The following is a 12,823-nucleotide window of genomic DNA, read 5'->3' as shown; positions in this document are numbered from 1 at the left end:
TTTGCCTTTGTCGCACGCATTTCTAATTTCCTGTTTGATACCATCTCCAACTTCACTACTACTGTTAGGTGGCCTGTACACAACACCCACCAGCGTTTTCTGCCCCTTAGTGTTTCGCAGCTCTACCCATACCGATTCCACATCCTGCAAACTAATGTCCTTCCTTTCCATTGCGTTAATCTCCTCTCTAATCAGCAACGCTACCCCACCTCCTTTTCCTTTCTCTCTATCCCTCCTGAATATTGAATATCCCGGATGTTCAGCTCCCAGCCTTGGTCACCCTGGAGCCATGTCTCCGTGATCCCAACTATATCATAGTCATTAATAGCTATCTGCACATTCAACTCATCCACCTTATTACGAATGCTCCTTGCATTGAGACACAAAGCCTTCAGGCTTGTTTTTACAACACTCTTACCCCTTATACAATTTTGTTGAAAAGTGGCCCTTTTTGATTTTTGCCCTGGATTTTCCGGCCTGCCACTTTTACTTTTCACCTTGCTACCTATTGCTTCTACCCTCATTTTACACCCCTCTGTCTCTACGCTCACACATTTAAGAAACCCTTTCCCTTTAACTCCATCCTCCACTAGCCCATTCGACACCCCACCCCCCTTATTCAGTTTAAAACCACCCGTGTAGCAGTGGCAAACCTGCCTGCCAGAATGCTGGTCCCACACCTGTTAAGATGCAATCCGTCCCTTTTGTACAGTTCCCCCTTACCCCAAAACAGATCCCAGTGATCTAAGAATCTAAATCCCTGCCCCGTGCACCAGTTCCTCAGCCACACGTTCAGGTCCCGTATCTCCCTGTTCCTGCTCTCGCCAGCACGAGGAACTGGAAGCAAACCGGAGATAACAACCCTGGACGTCCTGCTTTTCAGCATTTTTCCGAGCTCTCTAAAGCTCTCCGAGCTTTTTGTGCCTATCTGAGAGTTAGATTTAGCTGTTAGGGCTAACGGAATCACGGGATATGGGGAGAAAGCAGGAACGGGGTACTGATTTAGGATGATCAGCCAGGATCATATTGAATGGCAGTGTTGGCTCGAATGGCCTACTCTTGCCCGTATTTTCTGTGTTTCTACGGATCACGTACAGGCAGATAGGATTAGTTCATCTCGGCCTTGTGTTTGGTTCGGACATCGAGGGTCTCTTCTTGTGCTATCCTGTTCTATGTTCTATGTTCCGACTTCCTCTCCTCTACCTTTCCTTCTTTAAAAGTCTTTCCCAACCTACGATGTTTGATAATTTGCCCTGATACCTATGTCTCCTTCTCCAACTTGGTGTCAAGTATTGTGGAAGCTAAGAACTACAGATGCTGCTTTATACACCCTGATGGCACCCTGGCTACTCCCCCTTCCTCTTCTCCCCTCTCCCGTCAGGCTAAAGGTACAGAAGTGCGAAAACACACACCTCCAGATTCAGGGGCAGTTTCTTCCCAGCTGTTATCAGGCAACTAAATCATCCCACCACCAACTAGAGAACAGTCCTGAATTACTATCTACAGGGCCTGTCCCACTTGGTCATTTTTTTCGGCGACTGCCGGCATCATTGACTGATGTATCAGGTCACAGAGAAATCCGCGGCGTGACGACGTATCGACGCGCGGTGTTTTTTTCAAGTGTCGCATCTTTTTTGTTTGTCGTCGCTGGATTTTGAAATGTTCAAAATCTTTTGGCGACACTGAAATGACGCCGGCGGTCGCCACCAAAAAAATCGCCAAGTGGGACAGGCCCTTTAAAGGGGCTGTCCCACTTGTCGACCTAATTGGCGAGTTTGGAAGAGTTTAGGAGAGTTTGAACAAAATGTCATGTTGAAGACCTCCTTCGACTATGTAGAAGACAAGCTTCGACTAACTTCGGGAAAATTGGACACCGAATAGTGGGGAGTGAAGACGACCTCCCTTCGACCTCCTTCGACTATGATGAAGACTATCTACGACTGCCTTCGACTACCCTCGATTATCTACGACTAACATGCCGACCTACTACGACCTAATACGACTTAACCTACGAGTAAAAAAAAGTAGCAATTTATTTCCATGGCGACCTTTTTTTACTCGCGGGCATTTTTCAAAATACAAAATACGCCGCAACCTAGCTGAGGCCTCGAGTACACGGAGACCACTCTCGAGCATGAAGGAGAGTTACAAAGACCTCGTGTCGACCATGCTGCGAGTATGAGTCGAGGGCAAACGCGCCAGAACTCGCGGATTAGGTCGCCCAAGTGGGACAACCCCTTTACCTCATTGGTGACCCTCAGACAGTTTTTGATCGGACTTTGCTGGCTTTACCTTGCACTAAACATTATTTCCTTATCATGTATCTATACACTGTAAATGGCTCGACTGTAATCGTGTGTTGTCTTTAAGTTTCAGCTGACCATTTAGCACACAACAAAAAGCTTTTCACTGTACCTCGGTACACGTGACAATAAACTAGGCTGAGCTGAACTGAACACAATAGGGCACACAGAGCTGGAGTAACCCAGCAGTTCAGGCAGCATCTCTGGAGAATGTAGATAGGTGACGTTTCCTATCCATGTTCTCCAGAGATGTCACCTGACCTGCTCATGTTTATACAAGTCATAGGAGTAGAATTAGGCCACTCGGCCCATCGAGTCCACTCCGCCATTCAATCAAGGCTGATCTCTGCCTCCTAATCCCATTTTCCTGCCTTCTCCCCATAACCCTCGACACCCGTTCTAATCAAGAAGTTGTCTTGAAAAAATCCGCTGACTTGGCCTCCACAGCCCTCTGTGGCAACGAGTTCCACAGATTAACTACACTCTGACTAAAGAAGTTCTTCCTCACCTCCTTTCTAAAAGAGCGCCCTTTAATTCTGAGGCTGTGACCTCTGGTCCGAGACTCTCCCACCAGTGGAAACATCCTTTCCACATCCACTCTATCTATGCCTTTCATTATTCTGTAAGTTTCAAGGAGGTCCCCCCCCTCAACCTTCTAAACTCCAGCGAGTGGAGGGCCTGTCAAACGCTCGGCACTGAGTGTCCTTTTGGGTCCAGATTTTTGGTAACGCTACTCCTGAAGATTCTCTCCGGATGCCATGCAAATAAAGTTGTTGTTCTCATAAGGTCATCTGGAATGGGAGCAGAATTAGGCCATTCGGCCCATCAAGTCTACTCCGCCATCCAACTATCTCTCTCTCCCTCATCACCCCATTCTCCTGCCTTCTCCCCATAACTTCTGACGCCCGTACTTTCTTTTTTTTAATTTTCTTTTTATTTATATAGCACATTTTTAGTCAACTTGCATTGACCCCAAAGTGCTTCACATAATTACATCCACACACACAGGCAAAGGTGGGTGAAGTGTCTTGCCCAAGGACACACACAGGCAAAGGTGGGTGAAGTGTCTTGCCCAAGGACACAATGACAGTATGCACTCCAAGCGGGATTCGAACCAGCTACCTTCCGGTACTAATCAAGAATCTATCCATCTCTGCCATAAAAATATCCACTGACTTGGCCTCCACAGCCTTCCGTGGCAATTAGTTCCACAGGTACAATAGACAATAGACGATAGACAATAGACAATAGGTGCAGGAGTAGGCCATTTGGCCCTTCGAGCCAGCACCGCCATTCAATGTGATCATGGCTGATCATCCACAATCAGTACCACGTACCTGCCTTCTCCCCATATCCCCTGACACCGCTATCTTTAATTGCCCTATCTAGCTCTCTCTTGAAAGTATCCAGAGAACCGGCCTCCACCGCCCTCTGAGGCAGAGAATTCCACAGACTCGCCCACTCTCTGTGAGAAAAAGTGTTTCCTTGTCTCCGTTCTAAATGGCTTACCCCTTATTCTTAAACTGTGGCCCCTGGTTATGGACTCCCCCAACATTGTTGTATTTCCCCCGTTGTATTTCGGGTGGTGCTGGTGCTAGCTGCCTCCACCTTCAGTCCGGTATCTTTTTGTTTTTTTTGTTATTTTGAAAAGCGTTTTCTGTGTTTTTGTAATGTCTTTATGTGGGGGAAGAGGGATACCGTCCTTCAGTCGCTTCCTGGAGAGGATGCGACTAATATTCGAGTCGCATCCTTGCTCCCCCCCCCCCCCCCCGCCCCCCCCCCCAGCAGCCTACCTACTGGATTGGCGCGGCCTTTCCTGCCAGGACCGACCAGAGCGCCAGCAGCAGACTTCGGGAGCCGCGGACTCCGGTGGGAGGCGGCTGATCTGGAGGTCCGGGCCGTTGAGGATGTTCTCCGTCGGGGTTCTGCGTCGGTGTTCCATCGTTCCCGGCGCGAGGGCCTGAGCATCGGGCCGCCCGTGGCGGCGGCTGCGGGTGCTCAGGAGGCCTCTGGGAAGATCGGCGGAGAGGCTGGCTGGACTATGGTACCTTCCTCAACTTTGGTGCCACTGTGTTGTGTTGTGGTTTTGTTGTGTCGTGGACTTCTGTGTTTGTGCTTTTTAAAATTTTTAATATGTTTTATTTATTTATTATTTATTTTTATGTTACTTGACTGTAAGGAAAATTCATTTTGTTGTCTCTAATATGAGATAATGACAATAAATTGAATACAATACGAATACAATACAATCGTGGGAACATGTTCCCTGCCTCTAGTGTGTCCAAGCCCTTAACAATCTTATGTGTTCCAATGAGATTGCCTCTCATCCTTCTAAACTCCAGAGTTCACGGACTGGTGTTGTTGTTTCAGGGCCGTCCTTCGGGAGACGCCTTTATCCAGATGAAATCGTCAGATCGAGCCTTCATGGCTGCTCAGAGGTGTCACAAGAGAACAATGAAGGACCGATACGTTGAAGTATTCCAGTGTTCTGCTGACGAAATGAACTTTGTGTTAATGGGTGGCATTTTAAATCGAAATGGCTTGTCCCCACCGCCATGTAAGTTACCATGTAAGTCTGCTTGGCTCTGCATGGTGCCCCGTGCTACTTCCTGGTAGGTGCTGGATCTCTCTGACTTTTATCGTGGCTACTCCATTTCAAAAAGTCTTCGGGATTGCAATCTTCTAGCTTAAGAAAGAACTGCAAATGCTGGAAAAATCGAAGGTAGACAAAATTACTCAGCGGGTGAGGCAGCATCTATGGAGCGAAGGAATAGGCGACATTTCAGGTCGAGACCCTTCTTTGGACAGAAGTTGTGGGGGGGGGGGGGAGAAAGGAAGAGGCGGAGACAGTGGGCTTGTGGGAGAGCTGGGAAGGGGAGGGGAAGGAGGGAGAAAGCAGGGACCACCTGAAATTGGAGAAGTCAATGTTCATACCGCTGGGGTGTAAACTGCCCCAAGCGAAATATGAGGTGCTGCTCCTCCAATTTGTGGTGGGACTCACTCTGGCCACGGAGGAGGCCCAGGACAGAAAGGCCGGATTTGGAATGGGAGGGGGAGTTGAAGTGCTGAGCTACCGGGAGATCATGTTGGTTATTATTACGAACTGAAGTTAGTCCGAGGGTTACCTAGTTCCTTCGCTCCATAGATGCTGCCTCACCCGCTGAGTTTCTCCAGAATTTTTGTCCACCTTGGGATTGCAATCCGTCACCTGAACTTGAAACTATTCTATCTTGTGGTGGTTTATCGTGGTCGGTGCTGGGTCTATGTGACTGATTGGTATCTTGGCTAACCCATTTCAAAAGACATTGTGATCGTCGCAACATGTAACGACTCTAGCCTGTAGTGGTGTCTTCGTGCTCTTGGGGTGGTTGAGGTCCTTTGGGGAAGAAAGTTTTGATATTATAAACTTTACATGGAATTGAGCAGCTTCTTAAAAAAAAAAAATGTGCGTTTTAAATTTGCAAGTAAAAATCAAGAACTGCAGGTGCTGGTTTAACAATAAAGGACACAAAGTGCTGGAGTAATCAGCGTGTCAGGGCAGCATCTCTGGAGAACATGGATAGGTGGGGTTTTGGGTCGGGACCCTTCTTCAGACTGGGCATTGCGGGTTGAGCTCCTTCAGTGTGACAGTGGCAGTGTGAACTGTGAGGAGGATGCTATGAGAATGCAGGGTGACTTGGACAGGTTGGGGGAGTGGGCAGATGCATGGCAGATGAAGTTTAATGCGGATAAATGTGAGGTTATCCACTTTGGTAGCAAAAACAGGAAGGCAGATTACTATCTAAATGGCGTCAAGTTGGGAAAAGGGGATGTACAGCGGGATCTGGGGGTCCTTGTACATCAGTCTATGAAAGTATGCATGCAGGTACTGCAAGCAGTGAAGAAAGCGAATGGCATGTTGGCCCTTATAACAAGAGGAGTTGAGTATAGGAGCAAAGAGGTCCTTCTGCAGTTGTACAGGGCCCTAGTGAGACCACACCTGGAGTATTGTGTGCAGTTTTGATCCCCTAATTTGAGGAAGGACATTCTTGCTATTGAGGGAATGCAGCGTAGGTTTACAAGGTTAATTCCCGGGATGGCGGGACTGTCACATGCTGAGAGAATGGAGCGGCTAGGCTTGTACACTCTGGGGTTTAGAAGCATGAGAGGGGATCTTATTGAAACATATAAGATTGTTAAGGGTTTGGACACGCTTGAGGCAGGAAACATGTTCCCGATGTTGGGGGACTCCAGAACCAGGGGCCACAGTTTAAGAATAAGGAGTAAGCCATTTAGAACGGAGACGAGGAAACACTTTTTCTCACAGAGAGTTGTGAGTCTGTGGAATTCTCTGCCTCAGAGGGCGGTGGAGGCCGGCTCTCTGGATACTTTAAAGAGAGAGCTAGATAGGGCTCTTAAAGATAGCGGAGTCAGGGGATATGGGGAGAAGGCAGGAACGGGGTACTAATTGGGGATGATCAGCCATGATCACATGGCTCAAAGGGTCAAATGGCCTACCCCTGCACCTATTGTCTGTTGTCTATTATCTATTCTTCATGACTGGGACATTTTAGGTTGGGATCCTTCCCAGGTATGAAGAAGGGCCCTGACCCGAAATGTGTAGAAAGGAAGTGCAGGTGCTGGTTTATACTGAAAATAAACGCAATGTGCTGGAGTAACTGAGCGGGTCAGGCAGGATCTCTGGAGAAAAAGGATGGGCAGCGTTTCGTGTCAGGAACCCACTTCACATGAAGGATCCTGACCCGAAACATCACCCATTATTTTTCTCCAGAGATGCTGCCGGACCCACTGAGTTACTCCAGTGTCTATTCACGACCCGAAATGTTACCTGTCCATGTTCTCCAGAGATGCTGCCTGACCTGTTGAGTTACTCCAGCACTTTATGCCCACTTGGGCATTAAATTTGCTGTATATTCAAATACTATTTTTGAAATTAGTTACTATGTCCATGAAAAGTTTGTGATTTAAAAAAAAATATGGAGAGAGTGCTGAATAAAACCAATCTACTGGACAAATGAACCAGGTTGGACAATGACCAACATGGTTCTTGATTTGATCACTGGTTTCGGGCAAGGTTGGTCGTCACAACTGATCTTGCTACCGCAAGCTGGAGAGATAAAGCAATTGACCATGTCTGACCCGCCAGGACCTTGCATGAAGAATGTCCTCGCGGGAAGGATCAGATCAAAGTTGGTGCATGAGTGTTGGGCCTTCAGGACTTGGAAGGAACAAGGGTGGGACTGGCACAGAACACAGTGCTGGAGTAACTCAGCAGGACAGGCGGTACCTCTGGAGGACATGGATAGGCATTGTTTTGGGTCAGGAAACCTCCTTAAGAAAGAAAGTTGACTTGCCCAAACTGACCAACAGGTCCCATCTACACTCGTCCCACCTGCCTGCATTTGGCCCATATCCCTCTAAACCTGTCCTATCCATGTACCTGTCCAAATGTCTTTTTAACATTGTGATACTACCTGCCTCAACTATCTCCTCTGGCAGCTCATTCCAGACAACTACCAGACTTTACGTGAAAAAGTGAGCCCCAACGTTCTTATTAAATACTCTCACCTTATACCTATATCCTCTGGTTCACCTTTCCCCTACTCTGGACAAGAGATATATATTTATATATATGTATATATGTGTGTGTGTGTGTGTGTGTGTGTGTGTGTGTGTGTGTGTGTGTGTGTGTGTATATAATATATAAAAACAATTATTTTTATATTATATTATATTTAAAAAAATATATATTTTTAAGTTCTAGGAGCAGAATTCGGCTATTCGGCCCATCGTCTACTCTTTCTGCCATCCATCTACTCTCTCGGCTGATCTATCTCTCCCTCTCAACCCCATTCTCCTGCCTTCTCCCCATAACCCCTGACACCTGTACTAATCAGGAATCTGTCAATCTCTGCCAATATCTAGGCCATTCTCACTACTGTTTGCATCCTGCATTTCATAATCTCGCAATACACTGTTACTGGAAAATCTGGAGAACAGGTTTGGCTGGAAATTCCTACTTTGCCCAGAGGAGGTCAATTATGTTTAAACGTAGTATAATTAAAAACTTTAATGCATACACCCATTCATTACGGCAGCAGTGCTCAAGTCAAGAGTTTTGTTTCTAGTTTAGAGATACAAGGAGGAAACAGGCCTTTCGGCCCACCGGGTCCACACTGACCAGCGATCCCCGCACATTAACACTATCTTACAGACACTAGGGACAATTAACATTTTATACCAAGCCATTTAACCTACAAACCTGTACGTCTTTGGAGTGTGGGTGGAAACCGAAGCACCTGGAGGAAACCCACACGGTCTCAGGGACAAGCTGCCCCTAGTGGAAATCCGATGAACTGAGCTCTGATGTAAATTATTTTTGCAAAGGGACTGGCCCCTTGATTAAAAATGTGTGTTTCAGTTGTGTTAGGTCAGGTGTAATATTTTTGCAGTCAGCATCTTTTGTTTTGCAGTCAGGACTTGAGCCACTTAATTTTTAGTTTTGTGACACAGCGTGGAAACAGGCTCTTCGGCCCACTGAGTCCACGTCGACCAGCGATCACCTTTTCATTACACGCACGCACGCACGCACACGGGGCAATTTTTACAAGGGGCCGATTAACCTACAATCCTGTCCGTCTTTGGAATCTGGGAGGAAACCGGAGTACCCGGAGAAAACCCACGTGGTCACAGGGATAACGTTCAAACTCCATACATTCATCTACCCGTTGTCGGGATCGAACCCGGGTCTCTGACGTTGTAAGGCAGCAACTCTACCGCTGCGCCAATGAGAGTCTGGCAATAGGTAATGTGCATTCTCTCTGCTTTTGGCAGTAGGTTTTACTCCATGGACAGGTCGTTTGTTACTGCAAATCACCAAAACATCCAAACTACAGGCAACCAGAGAGCAGTCCTGAGCTACTATCTACAGCATCGGAGACCCTCGGATTATTTTTGACCAGACATTACTGGACTTTATCTTGCTTACTTACTTACTGCCTATTATGCCTCCCGGCATGTAGGGCAGCAACGAAGGTTCTCCACTCCTGTCTGTTCTGGACCATCACACCCAGTAGTGTTGATTCCTTCACTTGCTGTTTCCGTAACATATTTGTTTTACGAGACAGGGTTGTTAGCCCCGTGCTCAACCTCCAACCAGGAGGACCAGTGGATCTCGCCTCTACTCTTCGACCTGCCCAGCATGGGAGACCCTAACCAGAGACGAATCTCCCGCTGGCATCACTCTAGGGGTCACTGAGACACACAAGCTCCCCGACCACGACAAGGTTGCAACCCAACAGGGAGACTTTATCTTGCACTAAATGCTCTTCCCTTTATCAGGTATCAAAACATGGAGGTGACGGGGGACACATTTTTTTGGCGGCCACGCGCACACTCACACACACGCGTGCGCGAGGCTTCGGAGGCTCAATCCAGCACTAAATGCAGCTCAACTTTGCCTATCTCACCGGGTTAACTACAGCCCTGTCTGGACTGACGGGATACCAGCGTTGCTTCTCCGCACTGGCCATATTTCCCGCAAGTGCAGGAAGGCTGTAGGCTCACCTGGCGGGACAGGCAGAGTTAGCTGGGTTTAGCGCTGTTTTCTCTGCGCTGGCCCGTCTGACTGCCGACTGAAGATCCTATAGCGGAGGATCTTTGCTGTCGACCTCTCTGGGGGGGGGGGGGGTACTCGGGAGGGGACGGGACAGCGCCAGAGACCCGGCCGGGATCGATCCTGGCTGCGGATGAAGCGCAGGTCTGTGCCACGTCTCCCTCCTCCAATCACCGCGCTCTATCCTCAGTCCCACCCCCCCACCCCCACTCCTCCCTCCTCCAATCATCGCGCTGAATCATGTCCCGCCCCCATTGCCTGCCGACCGACGTCTCTCTCCTCCAATCGGCGCCCTCGATCACCGGATTTTAAAATCCGGATTACAAAAACTTGGGGGGGGATGTCCCCCACCTCTCAAAACATGGAGGGGACGTGTCCCCCCTGGCCCCCCCGGGTTTTCCGCCCCTGGGTATCTCTACACTATGGGTGCCTCGATTGTAATGTCACGTATAGTCTTTCCGCCGACTGGTTAGCTCGCAACACAAGCTTTTCACTGTACCTCGGTACACGTAACAATAAGCTAACCTAACTAACTAAACTAACCAACTAACTCATTTCGCTTGGGATGTTGATCGCATCAATGTCTTGCTTTATTTTCAATCCAAGTCCTTGAACAAGGGTAGCATTCAAACCAACCCACCCCACCCAATTTGTAGATGATTTTAGGATCTTCCGGCACAAACAAGGTGTTTCCCCTCCTCACCTCAAATGGTGAACATTCTGTACTCCCGAACTGTAGGTACATTGAATGCTCCAATTTTAATTAGTTAACCTACAACCAACCCAATCCACCCTCCTTTATTTAACTCTCATCTTTACTCTCTTCCCTCTGCCCTACCTGCACCCATTCCACCCTTTCCCTCTCCCCGTCCACCCATGTTCCTTCCTCTGGCTTCACAACTTGCATATCTTCTATCCTTATAGCGCACCTTCTGTCTTTTCAAGTCTGGCCTTTGTCCAACTAACTGCCGTTATAAGTGGCCCAGCACTTCAACTCCCCCTCCCATTCCCAATCTGACCTTTCTGTCCTGGGCCTCCTCCATTGTCAGAGTGAGGCCCAGCGCAAATTGGAGGAGCAGCACCTCATATTTTGCTTGGGTAGTTTATACCTCAGCGGTATGAACATTGACTTCTCTAACTTCAGATAGCCCTTGCTTTCCCTCTCTCTCCATCCCCTCCCCCTTCCCAGTTCTCCCAGTAGTCTTACTGTCTCTCATTACATTCTATCTCTGTCCCGACTCCTCCCCTAACATCGGTCTGATGGAGGGTCTCGACCCGAAACGTCTCCCATTCTTTTTCTCCAGAGATGCTGCCTGTCCCGCTGAGTTACTCCAGCATTTTGTGTCTACCTTCGATTTAAACCAGCATCTGCAGTTCTTTCTTGCACATATCTGCCTATCAACCTCCCTCCTCATCCTTCACCTGTATCCACCTATCACTCACCGGGTTTTGCCCCCCCCCCCCACCTTCCAACTTCCTCCCTCCTCCTCCCCTCCCCCATCAAAATCAGTCTGAAGAAGGGTCCCGACCTGAAATGCCATCTATCGATGTTCTCCAGAGAGGCTGCCTGACCCGCTGAGTTTCTCCAACACTTTTATTTCTTTTTTCCTTCCTTAAGTTTGAATGTGAACTGAGAAAGGTGCGTGATGTTAGACTTGCCTTTTGGTCGACCAACTCTCCAGTACCAAGTACCAAAATGGGATCAGTGGAGCAGAGATGTGCCAGACTTAAAGAATAAAAGGATGCTCCTTTTAAATGCAGTTAAATGATGTTGTCGAGCTGCAAAGGTCACAGAGAGAAGAGTTACGAGGATGTTGCCAGGACTTGAGAGGCTGAACTACAGGAAGATGTCGACCAGGCTAGGACTTTATTCCTTGGAGCGCAAGAAGATGAGGGGTGATCTTAGTGGAGAATAGGATCATAAGTGGATTAGATGGTGTAAGTCTTTTACCCAGAGCAGGGGAATGAAGAACCAGTATGTGATTATGAGGATGAGGGGTGATCTTATAGAGGTGTACAAAATCATGAGAGGAATAGATTGTGTAAATGCACAATCTTTTGCCCAGAGTTTGGGGAATTGAGAACCAGAGGACGTAGGTTTAAGGTGAGGGGGGAAAGTTTTAATAGGAACCTCATGGGGCCCGTCCCACTTGGGCGACTGCCGCCGACAGTCATAGTCGTTGCAGGTCTCCGAAAAACCGGCGACTAGACTAATGGGCCTGTCCCACTTAGGCAACTTTTTTACCCGACTGCCGGCGAGGGCGACAATGGAATTCACCGAAGTCAGCACCGGCAACAACCTACGTCACCTGGCGACAACCTACGTCAGCACCTACATCAAGCTACGCTCATTGGCGTCAAACCAACGGTCGCCACTGTCACCGAATTTTTTTTCAACATGTTGAAAATCCAGCGGCGACCAGAAAGACGCTGCGACTCTTTGGGCGACTACTCACGACCATACAGGCGACACCCCGGCAACCATGTGGCAACAGCCTCGTTGCCTAAAAAAATTGCCAAAGTGGGACAGGCCCATTTGGGGTCACTTTTTCCCACAAAGGATTGTGGGTGTCTGGAACGAGCAGCCCGAGGAGGTAGTTGAGGCTGGGACTATCACAATGTTTGATAGGCCATTGGGACAGGTACATGGACCAAACGCAGGCAGGTAGGACTAGTGTAGATGGGGCATTTTGGTCGGTGTGGGCAAGTTGGGCTGAGGGGCCTGTTTCCATGCTTTATGACTCTATGAATTAGATTTAAATGAAATTTACTGGCTTTGCACTGCAATTAAAAGTTAATGATGAACAAATTTAGCACCAAGACTCTTTGGTGAAGCCATTCTGTGAATAATCTGATTTGCTTTCATTCAGCCGTCTTTAACAACACAAAAAAGGTTACTCTACCA

At 48.1% G+C, this 12,823-nt stretch overlaps 1 protein-coding gene across 6 annotated transcripts in view; it reads left to right on the top strand.

Moving 5' to 3' along the window:
- The window catches only part of esrp1 (epithelial splicing regulatory protein 1), a 105,148-nt gene that overhangs the window by 51,131 nt on the left and 41,194 nt on the right, over nucleotides 1-12,823 (top strand). For 5 of the 6 annotated variants that reach the window (XM_033020086.1, XM_033020089.1, XM_033020091.1 and 2 more), the window contains one exon: nucleotides 4,674-4,872. In XM_033020086.1, coding sequence (XP_032875977.1) covers nucleotides 4,674-4,872 — 199 coding nt within the window. The remainder of the gene's footprint in view (nucleotides 1-4,673; nucleotides 4,873-12,823) is intronic. The other variant, XM_033020087.1, reaches the window with a different exon arrangement.

This window comes from Amblyraja radiata, chromosome 4, assembly GCF_010909765.2.
Source record: "Amblyraja radiata isolate CabotCenter1 chromosome 4, sAmbRad1.1.pri, whole genome shotgun sequence".
Lineage (NCBI taxonomy): Eukaryota > Metazoa > Chordata > Chondrichthyes > Rajiformes > Rajidae > Amblyraja > Amblyraja radiata.
Note: the sequence above shows the minus strand (reverse complement) of the source record. Positions and strands in the feature narration are given on the sequence as shown.